General features: G+C 41.0%; 1 protein-coding gene across 2 annotated transcripts in view; it reads right to left on the bottom strand.

Moving 5' to 3' along the window:
• Positions 1-1,649: 1,649 nt before the first annotated feature.
• CHCHD3 (coiled-coil-helix-coiled-coil-helix domain containing 3) overlaps positions 1,650-17,387 on the bottom strand; it is a 298,848-nt gene continuing 283,110 nt past the window's right edge. For both annotated transcript variants that reach the window (XM_021673837.2, XM_021673838.2), the window contains 2 exons: positions 12,040-12,175; positions 1,650-2,402 (listed from right to left, as the gene is read on the bottom strand). In XM_021673837.2, the coding sequence (XP_021529512.1) occupies positions 2,379-2,402; positions 12,040-12,175 (160 nt within the window). In that variant the 3' untranslated portion in view covers positions 1,650-2,378. The remainder of the gene's footprint in view (positions 2,403-12,039; positions 12,176-17,387) is intronic.

The raw sequence follows: 17,387 nt of genomic DNA, 5'->3' as shown, positions 1-17,387 counted from the left end.
ACTGACTGATTGGAATGTATCACTCCACAGCCTCATATAAATCACAACATTCTTCCCAAGCAGCAGTCTGGAAAGTTACTGTGACCTGGCAGAGCTGTGATGCCATCAGCAGGGAACTCTCCAAGGATGTAGAGAAAGGCATCCTTTCATCCTTTATTTCTCCAAAGCGCTGGCTTTTCTCTTGTACCTACCATGTTTATCAGAATGATAAATTAATAAGCAATGCTGGAAGAGACGGCCTGACGAACCAACCCCCCTTCCCCTGGATTTCACCCACTTTAGACGCCTGACTCTACCGTGCTGCGTTTCCCTGCCAGAGGCAAGACTGGCAGTCTGGGATGTGCCAAGTGCTTGGCTCTAAACTGCAAAACAAAACAATATAGGAGGGAATTTGTGAGTTAGCGGATTTGCAAACACCAGAGCAAGTCGCCATGTAAACATTTGTTTTTGTGTCTCTCAGGTTTTTCCATTTCAGGCAGCTACCTGGATGCCACCCTGATGGCATCAAAACGTGCTGCTCCTCAAGTTACTGGTGAACCCTTATTCACACTTAAAAAAACTCGGCTTCTTTCATGCCATTAAAAAGAAACCTAAAAGCCCCCACAGAACAAAGAAACAAAAAACCCAAACGAAAAACCTTCATGAACCAGTCATCACAGAGCATATTAGTAAATATGGCAGGAGAGTCTCCGGTGTTGCTCAGAATCAATGTTAGGCCAACAGGTATGTCCCCAAGTGTCCATGAACGTGTCACTTGGAGGGAGCCATACTTGGGGACTTGAATAAATGAACAGCCGCAGGCACACTCACACAGGGTGGCTGAGACTGGCCCATCACCAGTGCATTGTGACTTTAAATAAAAGGTACCTGGGAATATGTTCTATGCCCCCAGCTCCATATGCCAGTTTACTGAATCATCACACAAACCAGCATTTACTGGGTCTGACCAAACGTATGTGGTGAGTAAGCATTTGGACTCTTCACCGTAAGCCTAAAAGTTAGTTTTTCCATTTACCCTCATTTTGCAGTTGAAGAAGTGTGGGGTGAGTTCCACAGCACAGCCAGAATCTAAACACTGATTAAGAATACAGAACCTGTAATACGCTTGCTTGGTAACAAAATAAAATAAAAATCCTGCATGACAAAAGACACTTAAAGGATATCACAGAGCACTGGTACTTTCCTGCTATTTCCCAAAAGCACCTTCCCATTTAGCTTCAGTGTGACTGCTTATTTCCAACTCATTCAACTCCTGGTAAAAAAGGGAGAGTTATAATCAGGAAGTCCTGATAAATTGGAAAGAGGAAAAAAAACTAATTTCCTCTAAACATTTTATAATATTGCAGGGTCAGAAGGTCCCAAACAAGGTTATCTAATCTAGTTCTTGCCCCAGGCAGGATGACTTAAGTCATCCCAAAGAAAGGAAGGTTCATACAATTTGTAAAGATCTTCCCGAATTCTACCTACCTGAGAGGCAACTTACAAGGATCACTTGCCTGTTGGAGGCTCTGTGAAATGCTCTGGAGCCTTTGAGAGGAAAGGCACAGCACAAATGTAAATTATTAACAATATAAATCAGTTCAATTCCCATAAACATAGCCATGTAACCCAACCAAAGGAATGTGTGAGGCGTGGAGCTACAATGCGAGTCTTTGTCAGAAAATATATTTATTATGGATAGTGAGTGAAGTAAAGATGTCAGTATTCACTATCGAGGTTATATCAGCCAAGGTTGCCTTCATATTGATAAAAATACCTTATCTCACTTGTAATCATAAACATTATTCCAGTAAAAGAGGTACATTTTCTCTCCTTTTTGCCTTCTTGCCTGTACGATCGCCATAGTAAGTTAAAATGAAATTGCTCTTATGTAAGCAAAGGAGAAAAGAAAGAGAGACAAAACCAACATCCTGCAGCCTAGACAATTCCACCCCGCACTGCTGCCCCAAGAGCTATGTTTTCTGACTCTCTCCTCGCCCCACTCCAGTTCATTTAGCCCCCCACCCATCCCACTTTGTTAGGCTGGAGCTTCACCACATGATAGGGCTCGCTCAGAAGAGAAACATTTTATGGTCAGTGGAAGTTGAACAGGAAGTACCAAAAGGTGGAGAGGGCTGCCCTTCTCTTTCAATCGTCATAAGAGGGTTTACTAATACTGAAGGGTGTCCTTTAATGACTGATGCCTGGTCAAGGCTTTGGCCCTTCAAATTGCCACTGTTCAAAATGTGGTATGATTCTGTTGAATCCATTATCTGGTGTCTCTCTTTAGTGGTCTTCTCATTAGTGGTCTTATCTTCAAATGGGTTGTTTGCTTACTAGGAAAAAAAATGTTCCATCTCTGGAATTTACGTTGACGGTGTTTTGCTTGTTCTGAGTTTTTATCCTCCCTTCTCAAGCATGCTCTGTAAGAGAAACAGAGAGAGTAAGTCTTACCACCAGGAGAGGGCAGAAAATAGGCAGTAACTATTTAGTATGATTTGTATTGCTTTTCAAATATCTAACTTTTAAAACACATAAAAGAAGGCATATGCTTCCTGTTCTCAAAATTGCTCCTTTGATCAACACCATTGCTTTATCACATATGATCTTTAAATGACCCCTCCCACCACCATATGGGTTGAGACAGCCCAAATGGAAATGTCTAGAAGGAAGTTGCAGGCCTTCTGAGATCAAAGGTCTCTGGACACAAAGATTTAGGGTCAAAAATTTAAAAATAATGGAAATGAAGGAGACAGAACAGAAAGAGTAGAAGTCAAACAAGATGGTTTCTTGGGTCTTAGGAGCAAAGGGTGGCTAGATTATCCTAAAGTGTCCATCACTGTAAGTTTCTGTAGAAGTCTGTGGAGTAGGTTCTATAAATTCCAGATATCTAGGTTTCTAAGAAGCCCTATGGATATTCATAGGGCACAAAAGAACAGATATAAAGGCAGGTCAACTTAGACATAACACACAGAGAGTGGTCAGAAAAACAATGATTCTGTCACACAGAAAGTAAATTAGAAAAGCTAGATGCCGTTAAAGAAAACAGGAAAAACAAAGTAGGTTCAGGGGAAGATTCTGCTCAGCAGAGAGTGGTCCTGTAAGACCTCACACTGGAATGTGAGGCATGAGCTCCATGTTCATTGGGAAAATAACACGCTGAGCACCCACCACGTAAGAGACACCACCTGGCAGTGTCACAGCGTCAAAGCATCTCAGATGTGCTCACCTGCTAGTGAATTGATCTGTGTGAGTCTCTCCAATTACATGGATGATACGTTCTATAAATTCCAGATATACAGACAACCTCGCTACATCATGCTTTATTAAATACAAAACGGAAGTCAGTACAAACCAGATCTACACTGAACCTATCTAAGGACATTCAGTTACTGAAGAAAGTGATCTCTTTATAAATGATGCCACTTTGGAATCTGCATTTGGGGGTTATAGATTCACTGCTTTCTTCAACACACTGATGGGAGGGCTCTGAGCTGTCATCTGCCTGGCCAAGATTACACAGTCGTGCCCCATTCTACAATTTTGGGCTTAGGTTTATAAGGATAACCACATGACAATGCACCTCCTTTCAAATATTGCAAAATAATCTGCAGCCACCAAAACTTAATGAAAGCAGCAGTTAGAGTGTTTTTCGAAGGTCTAGAGATTGTTTTCACTAATCACCTTGCAAACTCAACCAAATATAGATGGATAATTTTTCAGCCAAATCATATCAAGCTAAGAATGTTACACTCTCTTTCAGAAGGACAGACAAGATGGGGCCTGGCTGGTCTGAGGATGAGCAGCCCAGTCTCACATAAAGACACTCAAAGAAATAACATTTTAATAACCCCTTTAACCACATTCACAAAATACCCTGTTACACACATTACAATTCTAATCCTCAAAGATAGCACAGTGGTTCAGCTGATTCGTGGTGACTCCTTGAGGACACGTGGGACCACAGGAAAGCGCCAGCGCTGATCTATAAACATTTTGTCAAACTGCACTCACTTGCTACCAAAGGGTGGCAGAGGTGGTACAAAACCAACTCAATTCTATCAGAGACATTAACAAACACAATGGCAGGTTGAATTTTTAAAAAGATAAATTCATCTGTCAAACATTCTGGGTTTTATTATCATATTCCAGCTCTGCTACGAAACCTGCTCCAAACCAGACTGCAGGGCTTTTGGCTGGAGGGATCCGTAGGTCTGGTGAGGTCTGTGTTATTCATCTTCCACCTTATAGGTTCTGCTACGGTCTCTGTATTGGTTCTGTAAGTAGCTGCTGTTGGGCTGAATTTCAACACTGCATAAATTTAACACTGCATAAATTAACATAGGAAATTCCCTAAAGAATGAGGGAAAAGCTTTGCAAGTTATAAAAAATTGCTTCCTTCATTTAAGGAACTGCTAACACTTAATCTTAATGTGGAGAAAGAAATTCCCTGCTTTTGCTCATCATTTACGTATTTGGGCTTGCAGAACCTCCTTTTATAAGCAGCTGGGTAAATCACCAAAAGGACAGAGTGGTTCAGGCATGAACACTGCTCTTTTCCCAAGTCTTTTTCTCATTCCAGCCACTGAAGAACTGGCAGCTCACAAATAAGAACAGCGCCCCTGGAGGCCTGAGATTGCACATCACTTCCACTTATTAAAAAACGATCCTAACCACTTGCCTCAAATATTTTTGTTATGTAACCTCATCAACTGATTTTTGAATCATGGCTGTCTTGGAGGGGTTGACTGTCATAGCAGCGTGCCAGCTACTGGCTGTGTTGATAATTTAAAAATGAGGGCAACCCTGGGTTGCTAACCGATCATCATGAAGAGAATAAAAGCAGTTTTTTAAGATACCACTCAGTGCTTGTCTCTGGATAAGCTTATCCAGCACCTCACCAAGACTTCAGGCCTCATAAAGCTGGGTAGAGAAGCAGGAAGGTTTACTTAAACGTGGAAAAATGAAAGTGGAGATGTGTCCTGGTACAGACCTGGTCTCAAGACATGAGTTTTACTAAGGAGGGTCAGGAAAAGTGGGGAGTGGGAGACACTGGAGCTTCAACGAGGAAAAAGACAGAATGAGAAAACTGTGCATGACACAGGAAGGAAAAGTAATCTATAAATTGAATTTATGGGAAGCACAAAGCGAGCTTTGCCTGTGCACCAAGTACTGTTCTTCACTACCTGGAAATCTGATTAGCTAACTTATTTTGTTTTCAATATGTGTCTATTCCCTGAAGCAAGAGCTGTTTGTTCTTTGCTGCTCCTGCTTTGGAGGAAATAGAAGTTAACTTTTTCTGCCTGGATCTTGCTTTCTATCTTCTATGACAAATGCTCTGTATGATATTCAAATTAAGTTACAAGTAATTAACTATTTATACAGCTGGCTGCAATAACAGACAAAACACTAATGTACTGAAATTCTAACTTATGAAGGACGAGCACAAGAAAAGAAATGCCTATTAAGAAAAATGAAAATCTATTACCATGGTAATATTTCTTCTATTAAACTCAAATTTAAAAAAAGAGAAAATGTCATGAAGCAACGATTACTCTCAGAAAGTGGTTTAGAAAAGGATTCCTGTGACGGAAGAGGCTGAGGTAAGAAATTTAAGTTTGGAATTTTGTTTGCTTTTGATGTGACTCTAAATTCAAAGGGCCGCCCTACCAAAAGATGAGAAACCTATTATGAAATACCCACGTGTCAGTCACCCTGTGAACCAGCATCCCAGCTGGGCGATTAATAAATGTCATCAGGTGATGGTGATAAAGCAGCTTTGGAACACAATGAAAACATGCTCCTGGAGGGCTTCCCAGAAAGTTCACCTTCTTGATTATCTTTGTGCTCTCTGAAAGTGGCCACTGTGTACATCAGGGGGAACACTGATGTGGGTCAGAGGAGGGAAGCAGACTGACTGGGAGCAGTAGAACCAAGGGAGGGTCTGGCCACAGCTGTGAGCTAGCCAGGGGCTGGGGTCACCTACTGTTTCAATGGGAACAAGAGAAGAGGGGAAGAGGATCTCTTTCAGGGCTTCTAGCCTCTTTCCACATCATCTTCCAATATGTTCCTAAGGCTAAAGATTCATTCCTAGGGTTGGTCTGATGAGACCTCTGCCAGGTAGCTTTGACCTGCAAGAAGTGACAGCTCCCATCTCCCAAAAGATGGAAAATAAGGACTTGGCAGGACCTCTGAAAGGCCTAAGCCCTTTTATGCAATTCAGGCCAATGGGCTCTAAGAGCAATTTTTATCAAACTTTGGGTAATGAGTCTCCTGGGGAATTTGGTCAAAGTTCAGATGCCCAGACCTTCTGAATCAGAATCTCCAGGGATGGGTTTTGGGTGTGTACATTTTAAACAAACCCCTCAGGGGATTCTGATGCTCACCCACATCTGAGATCTGATACTACAAGGAAAATATCTTGGTTTTGAATTTAAGAGTGAGCTGTTTGGTCTGGGTTCTGCTCTTCTACAGATCATTTAAATTTTCTGGAAGCTAATTTTTGCACATGAAAAAATGAGGTTGGGTTACATGATCTCTATGGTCCTTTTAGCTCCAACAGCCTGTAAGTCTACCAAATCATTTGCATCTAATGTAGAGTTCATCTGAAAACAATGATAACATATAGCTTGCTCTGGCAATAGGTTTTTCTTTCAAGAACCTTGATTACTAAGCAAAAGCTACTACTATGTTTTTAGGACCCCTTCATACTCAAAATATATCACAGACTTAGGAGGATTGACTCCTGGTCTAATACAAATATAATTCACAGGGGAGATGAAATGAACTGTCCTTCAGAAGGTGGACAGAAATTGTGCCAGGGCAAATTCCTCATATGCACTGACCCTGAGGCTCTGACTTAGGAAGCCAACCAAATACTGGAGATGTCAATGATATTTTAGAAATATCTAGACAACTGGGTACACTAGCCTTAAGGTGGAGAGCTGTCACATTAGGATCGAGTCTCATTTACTGGGTCCTGACCTCATGCTCCTCCCTGCGGCCAGGTTTCTTTCTGATCTCTCCAAAGAGATGAGCAGGAAGCATGTAGGTCTGAGGTGGGGTTGTCTCACTTACAAGATGTCCTTATTGTGATCTGGGCTCACTGCAGGCATGGCTACCGCCCCACTGCCTGCTTACTGACTGAAACTTCTGCTATGCTTTGGGGACCCCTGGCTGACCCATCATCTCACTTCAGGTCCCACACTGACCTCTGTCCCTTGGACATCTCCTGGGGTTGGTCCTTGCTTCTGGTTCCAGTTTGCCCTTGGTTGACAGGCTCCTGGTTCCTGGCTTCCTGCTCTGTTTTAAGAATCCCTCACCTCCCACAGCCTGTATGTCACAGGATGAAAGGCATCATGATCCAGGAGAGGCTCACGGCTGGCTGGAGGGAGCCTGCATTTTCTAATGGCCTTTATTAGCCGGCAAAAGGCTACATTCTGCCAGCCAGCGCAGAGACAGCTGTTTTTCACTTCACTGACTTTGGAAAAACTGTGAAACTGTTTCTATTCCCTCCCAGTTCTTTCTGCCGCCTTGGCTTCCGCAGGGTTGTCAGGAGTGTGAACCTTAAAGAAAGGGTCTGTAGCAGTGGGAGGCCAGGCAGCAGCACTCCCATCAGAAACACAAGTGTTCTTCCCCAGTGAACGTTTAAGGTGGACAGCAACATTTAAGAGGCAAAGGCACAAATACTGGAGGTCTCAAAAGAAGAGGTGCTGCTTTTATCAAATAGGCCGTGTCTCTTCATCTGACTGTGCCTATGAACAGGCATGCTTACGCATACCACCTTTTGCTCTCTATACATGAAAGCAGAATCAGTCTTGGAGTGACAGAGCTAGATGGCCCTCATGGATCACCTGGTTCAAACCTTCAATTTATCAAAGCAACTGAAGCTCAAGTCACTATAATTAGATTAGGATGGCAGCAACCCCATTTCCCAGAAACCCCACCCTCCCAGTGAACACAGAATGTCCCATAAGGGTCCAGCCAGCTTCTGCACTTTTCTGTCAATAGCAGCAGGGCTGGGAAAAAGCTGAAATGCTTAGACTAGCTCCTCCCAATGCAGCCCAGTTCTGCAAGTAAATAGCAGAGAAGTGGTATGTCCCAGGGCACTGTTTCGGAGGTAATGCAGATGTGACAGCAAACACTTTCGACACCCTTCTCCTTTTTTAAAAAACAGAACTTGGGCACATTTTGGTTTACCCCTAAACAAATACTATGGCCTCCTATTCCCCCTCCTTTCTATTTCTCCTGTAAAGCAGGTGTAGCAAGATAGAATGGGAACCAGGTATCAATGGCAAGAAGAGGTAATCCAATCTTGCCGAGCTTGAGAAAGTTATGATGAGTAAGGAGACCCTTAATCCTCTTCAGCTTCTAAGGCCATTTCCCCATCAGTCTTCTACATTGCTCAAAAGGAGGAGCTAGAAGCCAGCCAGAGGAGGGGCTGGTTGGTGCCTCCGGCCAGGTTAAGGATAAGACCCCTACTGCTAACCACAATCCCATCTCTAGATCACGGATATGGCATGGAGGAATCTTTCCAGAAGGCATTGGTTTTACTTAAATGCGATCAGACCCTCACCTAAGTCATGTACCCCACGCCTACTTCATGGATCAAGACCCTTTCACATGTAATTTCTAGAGTTGTAAGCCTTTAAACAGGCAAGGATTTTCTTTGTTGGAGAGCTCGGCCTATTTTCACCTGCCGCAGCTCCTGGCGAAATAAATCAGCACTTCTTCCCAGTTCGGTGTTCTAGAGGTTTGCTTGCGGTCTTTCCTACTTCAATGAGGCTAAGCAGATATGAGAAGTAAAAGACAAAGAAGCATGTATCAACTGATGTTCTCCTTCATTTTTAAATGCTGCATCTCATATAGCCAGCCGGTAGCTTTTAAGTCTTAGAAGTAATAATTATAGCAATTTAATATCTCTTTACTCTCATGAAGAACACATAACTTAATATACTAGAAATAACAGTCTAAATGTCTCATGTCAACCCATGAGAAATCGTTTGAGAACAGCTGAAGAAAGACTGATGCAAGTAAGTAGAAAAATAAGTAGAGAGGAAGAGTAAGGCTAAGGAGTATCTGGAAATTTTCCTATCAGTAAAATCTATTAGTCTCTAGGACAATGCCCCAGGGAACCAGTGAAAGGCCAATCTGATGAGCCATTTAAGAGTGGAGTGGACTTAGCCACTGGAATTATTCCATGGGGGAAACCCTTGCACTGTGTGTCAGATATGGACAACACATCCTAAGAGCTTGTTGTTGTGCTGAGTATTTTCCATGTTTAGCATGTCCAGCTTGTTTTCTGGATTTAACAGGAAACATAAGGAGAGTTGGCCCATGAGGAGCTGCTAAAATAGGCCGTTGGGACCACGTATCTTGCTGGAGTCTCTTCTAACAACAGGGGCACAGTTGGGGTGACGAGGCTAGACTAAATTCACAAAGAGGCTAGACTAAATTCTATTTCTCCTGCCTTACAGGAGAAATAGAAAGGAGGGGGAATGGGAAGCCATAGTATATTTGCTCAGGGGTAAACCAAAATGTGCCCAAGTTCTGTTTTTTAAAAAAGGAGAAGGGTGTCGAAAGTCCTAAGCCCAAAGGACAACCTGGTATTGGAGGGAAAGTAACTGCTCATGAAACACTGATAGAAGCTCCTTCTGACCAGTTGGCACGATCTTAAAATGGAGCAGTGCCAAGCTGCCCCTTTCATCACAGGCTTCACCAACCCAATCCCCACGTGTGACCTTCAGACGCTGTCACCTGCTGGTTAGATAGTCCACAGTTCTTTGCCCTCCCTCTAGTGCTTTCACTTTCACTTTCCCTTACTGCCTTATTTCTGTATTAGTGGATGATGGCTGGATGCCCCTTCACAAACTTACCCACTCAAAAACCAAACGCCACTTACGTATTTTGAAATTTTTTGTTTCTACGGCAAGGTACATCTTGGTCTAGCTGTTAAATTTACTATCATGACTTCCCTAAGTTTCAATGCTCTCAACTGGAAAACGGTGAAAATAAAACCATCTTTATTTACATCTCAGGTTGTCATAAAAAAAACAAGTAAAAGAATGGATGTGTAATGACCTTGCAATCCTAACGACTGCAGAAATGTGAGGTGGTGCTACTTCTTGGTTCTCATCCATTTCAATGTTGCTCATCTTAGGAAAAAAGGTTTGAGGGCTTCTATCTTTTTAACATTAACTTGTATTATAGACCTCCTAATAACTGAATACAAGAGCCATGAAAACAATAGGCACTCCAAACATACCACCTGAAAATAACAGATTGGAGAGTGAGGGAGAAAAAAGAGGGTCTCTTATGAAATCACTAATGATAATTTGATGCTTTTGGCTGAGCTGTTTAGTGAATCTCAGCACAATAATGCAACTAAGGAAAGAAGGGGGAAAAATTAGATTTACTAAATATATAAAAGTAATCCTTACAACATTACCCCAATTTACAGATGAGAAAACTCAAGCCCCAAGGTCACAGAGCTAGTAAAAGCAGAGGGTACAAACTCAGGTCTTCCAGATTCTAACTCCCTATCATGCCATGTAGCATATTTGATTTTGTCACAAGTTAACTCTGTTTTATCCTATAAATATATACCATTGATCTCACAGGACTATGCAGATGATTCAACACAACCCAGACAGGCAGGATGGGGTCGATATTCCCAATGCCCCTGCAGCTGCCACTTTGGTAACGTCACAAATCACACAGTGGAAATAGGCATGTGTGTTGGAGACCAGCATTGAAATACACACTTTGTCACAGCCACTCTTTTCCACTGACCACCACCTCAGTAAGGCAGTATTCTCAAATTAGAAAAATCCATGAATCAACCTGTAAGTCCTAAGTCCTTCAGTTCGTATTCATATTGAAGGCTGGGGTTTGTTAAGAGCATATCAGAAGGTGTTTTCGACAAATAGAATGTACTAACTTAACATTAGCAACATTGCTTCTACCAAAGACCTTTAAGGAAAAGGATCCCTTGCATACTACTCAGAGTTATACAACTGCTGCTACAAGCAAGAAACAGAAAAGAGCTGCAAGCCACCAGGCTTTTAAGGGCAACAAATACTTTTAATAAATCTTGATTATATTTTTTCCACTAATGTTACTGTAATTTTCCAGCTATCCAGACAATACTAACCCTCCCATCAGATATTTACAGAGTCTAAAAATTTTACACCAAGTGATATTATTCTAACTAGAGCAAATTAGACTGCAGAAAGGCATGCTGTATAACTCAAACATTAGATTTAGTTGGATTCAAAGGTCAAATCTGTGGAGTTTGTCAGCAGAAGGAATCAAGGTTTCCAACAATTTCCGCCTCTCAGAACAACCTATACCCAACTGTTAAACTGGTTAAATGATAGGCAATTATGTGACCTGCTAGAACTGATAATGTGCTTCAGGGTTTATCATTCATTAGGTTTCTAAAGTACATAAATTAGAGAAAATGCATGTCCTGTGAACATCATATTTTTCTGATATGAAGGGTCAAGAGAAGAATATGGCTATGGTCTGTAAAAGCAGTGGAAATTGTTTTTTAAATGCTCTCTCTGGTTTCCCTTTCCCTGTCCAATTAGGTGGACTCTATCGGAAGGGTTGGGCAGTGACTGAATGAGGGTTTTTTTGCTGTTGTTTTCACCTGGCCCCTGCATGACTCTACCTGCTGCTCTTGGGCCCAAAGCTGCCAGCTCTTAATCTGTATCCTCTTTGCTGGCTCTAAATAGTGGCCTAAAAGTATGAGGCATGACCCTGAGAACCTTATGATTAGAAGACAAAAGTTCAGGGCAAGAGGAGAAAAGTATAATCTTAGTAGAATCCTTTTTTCTGTAAATAAACAAGTTGAACACAAGGAAGATATGGGCTCTTTGACAATGATCTGGATGGAAGTTATGCCCTAACCAACTCATCACAGTAATTCTTGACGATCATGACTAGGGCTTATAAAGCTTTTTCACACAGAGTGGTCTGCTGAGTCCTCACCACTGCCTTAGGTCATCCAGCTTTCTATTCGCCCAGTGCCCCCACTGGCCTGGCTGGCACACCTACCTGTTTGGCATGATTGACACAGTGCATATACTGGCTGGCCAGAGCGGAGCATTTGAGGGTCTGGTGTGTGTTCTCACGGTAACACTGGAGAATCTTGGCCTGCAGATCAGCACAGACTGGATGAGACTGATATCGCCTGAAAATAAACACAGGAACCGCTGAGACCAATGGTCTTCATTCAGAATAAAAATTAAGGTTCAAGAACGTATAAAACGTAGTGTAAGACACAGGTGTTGCAAATGTAGAAAAAAGTTTAAGAGAAAGAATTTTCCTTAAACATTAACACTGCTGTGAGTTAGTCTGGACAATGTAAGCTTCCCTTCCAAATCGAAACCATATCAATGCTGCCAGAAACCTGGAAGCCCTCAGTTCTCTCTTCCATTCCCACATCCACTTGGTCACAAAGTTGGAGATCCCTGCAGCCTGGTCCTCCTCCTCCACACTCGCTGTTGTTACATGGCTTCCAAGTGAGCCACATCCTGGATTCAAGAAACAACCTCCCAGCTGGTATTTCTCTCAGTTTTGACACCCTCTACTCCTGCCTCTACACACCTTCCAGAGGGTTCTTTCCAATAGTAAATTGAAGATGGTATCCTTCCCCAGCACTTTCTACACAAAATACAAGGGCAGCCAGCTGGTTCCAGCTTCTTGACCAGGTTCCTGCCTACCCTATCGCCTTCACCCCTCAACCCTGCACACAGCCAGTGCCTGGACAAACCCAGTTCAGGGTTTGCTTCTTATGCTCTCTTCATGTCTTAGCTCATGCTGCTCTTGATATTGGAAATGCTCTTCACCCAAACTCCCACCCATGCCTATATACCTGGAAAACACCTGCCAATCCTTTGCTACTTCATTCAAGTGTCAACTTTCATTAGCTCTCTACCCCAACCCTGGTACAGTCTATCAGTCCCTTTATGATGACCCCATTGGTCCTATATTCACTTTTCTTGCTATGCACGTGACACTGACTACACCATCGTCTAATACAATTTGGTAACCTACATTTACTAGAATGCAAATTCCAAGGACTGTGTCTTATTTTCTTTGTCACCTCAGCTATTAGACATGGAAACCCCTATAGAAGTCATGTAATACATTTACTGAATGAATACAAACGGATGCAAAGAAAACATTTTAAAGTCCCCTGAGTGAAAATTTTGCTAATTATACTTACAAATCTCAGATTTTAGTCAGATTGCTTCTCTGTGAATATGTGAGACCAAATGTAAATGTTTCCAAAAAGCTTATAATATATGCTTGAAAAATGATAATAAACCAAATGAATTATATGGATGAAAGTAAAATATTCTTGTTAATACAGCAGGGAAGTTTGGACTGTAAGAACTAAATACACACAGAGAAAAAAACACAATATTACTACTTTTAATCCAGAAATGCATATTTTTTCGTTAGTTTTAATACAAGAAGCTTCCAGTCTTTCTTATCACTTCTATTTTTGAAATTTAAATTTGTTATTTCCATAGTAATCTTGAAATCACATTATTTTAAATTTAATGGGTTCTAAAAAAACCCCCTCGAGAACATAGGGGAATATTTCTCATCAATAAGGAAACCCCTGGATGACAATTTGTCTCCTCATTACTTTTATCCAGTACACTAAGCTAATATATATTCTGCTAGAATAGAAATACAAAGCATGTTAGTGGTTCCCTGACTTCCTACTACCCTCTAAAGAACACAGACAAACAGAGAAAAAAAAATTTCAGCAAATTTTCTATAACATCACTTTTACTTTTTCATTCATTACCTTACTGCTTTGTCAAATACCTAAGAACAGAATTTAAATCTAATCCCAGGAGTCTCCATGCTTTAAGATTTCGAACTTCAGATGTCTGTGAATTTTTCTGGACACAGATTTCCCTAATCCTTTACCGTGAACATCAGGATTTAAAAGGAATCAGCTGTGCTTCAAAGAGTAGAGGCACAGATACCACTAACTAACTAATTATAGCAAGACCTACATCTGGATAAATACTGAAAAAAACATGATTAAGCATCAGATTAGCTGAACCTAGCAAATACATGACTAATGACTAATAGCTCATAGGAAATCGGGGTTACATTCTATCCTAGTGTTGACAACTAAGCGTGTCTCCAATGTGTCTTAGATTTAAAAGCAGAGGGAAGGAGGTGAGCAGGGGAGACTAGAACAACCCTGACCGGATATGCAGCCCTTCCTCCTTAACATACGGGAAAAGACTGTAAAAATGAGCATCCACACACTGCGTATCATAAAGAAGATAGCGTATTTTTCCCTTTAAAAAGACTACTCACCATGGGATAATTCACCTAATGTCATGGACTCCTTAGAAAGAGGTCGTTTAAGTTGTAGATAAGCATTTACCCTGAGCTGAGCTATTAGTCATGCAAGTTAAAGTCCATGAGTTATTTATGATTCGAAATGTGTCAAAATATACTTTTATCACCACAAGTCAATACTACTCACTTCCAGGGCTCTTGATTTCCTGTCTGGTCGTCTGTTCTCTCTGTGTGTGTGTGTGTGTGCAGTCTTCTGAAATTCTTTTTGTACACATTTCAATCTGTATTAATGATTAGATGGCAGAAACGGGGGAAGAGGGATGGAAATGAGCGTAATTGTCTTCCAGTTCCTGGAGTAGACTCGGGACATTTTCTTGGATTAATCTGTAAGGTTAAAGGTTTGCCTCTGTATTGATCTGTAAAGCTTGTTATACTGCCCTAATGCACTGTTTTCACTTTGGGAAAATGCTAAATGAGATTGCTGTCTAACATTAGAAGGCCATAAAACACAAGCCATGGCACCTTCCATTCAGGATAAAGGTTTCAAAAACATTTCCAATATGCATTATGGTAAACCCTCCATATAATCATAGAGTCAGCAATTGACTTTTATTGACTGCTTTCATTCCTGCTGATGGAAAAAGCCCCTATTAGGCAAAAACAACAAAAGGCAGACTTGCAAGGTACTTAGGAAGGAAAATTAAATCTTAGTGGCAAAGGACAATTAGACAGGTTAATTTCTTTATATGTAAGGAAGAGGCAAAGAAATGGTGAATGACAATGTTAAGAGAGAGATGAAATACAGATTTGGAGGATGTGAAACACTAAGAAGTGGGAAGATCTAATAGTTACTCAAAAACATTTTTAGCAAGAAGAAATCAGTTGAATAGAGTCAAACTTTGAAAATAGTCATTTAACGAAAACAAGAAAAAATATCCAGTTTTGTGGTCACTTGAAATTACTGGGAACCTTTAATGGATCCTACTATATGTGCGCACGTCTCTCTTTTTTTTTTTTTGAGACGGATTCTCACTCTGTTGCCCAGGCTGGAGTGCAGTGGCGATCTCGGCTCACCGCAACCTCTGCCTCCTGGGTTGAAGCAATTCTCCTGCCTTAGCCCCCTGAGTAGCTGTGATTATAAGGGTTTGCCACCACGCCTGGCTAATTTTTGTATTTTTAGTAGAGGTGGGGTTTCACCATATTGGTCAGGCTGATCTTGAACTCCTGACCTCGGGATCTACCCTCCTTGGCCTCCCAAAGTGCTGGGATTACAGGCTGTGCTCCTGTACTCTTTACTCTCAGTTTCCTTCCTCTCCCCTCATCTCCACCAGCACTAGCAGCTCTCCCTTTGGCCCTCCCCACCCCCTACAGTGGCACTGAAGGCCCAAGGGGTTGCTGACGGTACCAAAGGTAGACCTGGAGTCCCAAAGATTTGACCCAAGAAGAAAATCAAAGGAAGCACTTCTGGTAGGTATTCTGTAGCCTGTCACCAGTAAAACATTTTTTGGCTAATGTTTAATGCTAATATTCACTTAAAAGGCATGTAAAAATATATATCCAAGTATTTTTTTCTCATTTTACTAACGGGTCTATTGTAGAGACTTTGGAAGAAGACAGAAAAGAATAAAGATACACATTTAGACTGTTTCTAATTTTTCAGTGCTTAAAAAACATGGTGAAGGATATAAATTAATACTACCATTTCTGATTATTTCCTTAGGAGACTTTCCTATAAGTTAAATTAATTGACCGAAGAGAAATGAAAACAGTCTCAGCAAAAACAAAGCCGAGGGAGTATCCGGAACTCCTCTCTTAAGCCCCTATGACACAGTTACACTTGGTTATCTGTTTTAAAACTATCTGTTGGTTTCACTGCTGACTCTACTTTCAAGTCTTAGAAACTTCTTTGATGTGGGTCTGAGCTTTCCATTTCAAGAAAACTACTTACCCGTCTTTTTAGTTCTGCTAATATAAATGGCAAGGATAATAAGGTAACTTCAGAGAAGGAAAAAATATGGAGATAACACTCCTCACCCCTCTCAACACTCAGAAGGCTAAAAAAGTCATATGATGACAATCAGTTTGCAGCCACACCTCCCCAGGCTCCAGAGGACACTGAAGTCACTCATAATGAGTGTAGGCACTCAAAGAAAGGATCCTTTCCCTGTACCTGGACCAAAAGTACTCTGACAGAGTTCTACAAATACTATGATGAAATACCAGAGACAGGGAGAAGAGAAGGAATGAGAAGGAAAGAAGGAGGGAGAGGGAGAATAAATATGAGAATGGCTGGTGTTAAAAGGAGAATTCTGATTTTTTTAACAGTTTTGATAATGCATCCTTCATGGGATTAGGTTGTCTCATAAAACCATATTTTACACTAAAAGCAGACACATATGCACAGTCATGGAATCAAAGCTTTAGGTCTAATTCCCATGGCACGATGCAAAAACTCTAATTTTTGTCTCTACCAACTTTTCATTAGCTCTTAAAACCAGTGATTGGGATTTCTGCTTTTCTTTTAAAATGCAAAACTAAAGCTACTAGGCACATTGCCAATATTTAAAAATGTCATAATTCACTTTTGTTTCTTTATCACTTACAATTAATCTATTGTAACATGCAATATAAAGGAAGAAAATGTTTATCTGAAATGTACTATGTTGACTTCTTATATTTAATTTTACCTTAAATCTAAATATCCTGATATTTGTTTTCAGAGTAAAATGTAAATAGCCTCTAACAATGCAAGATCTGTAAAATTTAATTTTAAGCTTTTCTGACATTCTTAATGATGCTAACCATTTTATTAATGATATTTCCATTTGAGCTGTAATCAAATTTCCACAATTACACTTTAGAGGTCCATCTCTAAAGTGGTCCAAACAGATCCAAAAACTGCCTGCTTGGTTTCCATTTGTTTCATATACAAGTTGAGATGCAATTTCTTTTGATTACTAGCATGATGAATGTTAACTAATACGTTTTCTACCACTACAACCCAAAATGTCAAGTGGCCTCCACTGTTACCAGAGAAAGGAATGCTGACCTGGACATCACCTAGTTCA

This window comes from Aotus nancymaae, unplaced genomic scaffold, assembly GCF_030222135.1.
Source record: "Aotus nancymaae isolate 86718 unplaced genomic scaffold, 86718_ANA_hifiasm-v0.15.2.pri h1tg000002l, whole genome shotgun sequence".
Taxonomy (NCBI): domain Eukaryota; kingdom Metazoa; phylum Chordata; class Mammalia; order Primates; family Aotidae; genus Aotus; species Aotus nancymaae.
This window is presented reverse-complemented; position numbering and strand designations above follow the sequence as displayed.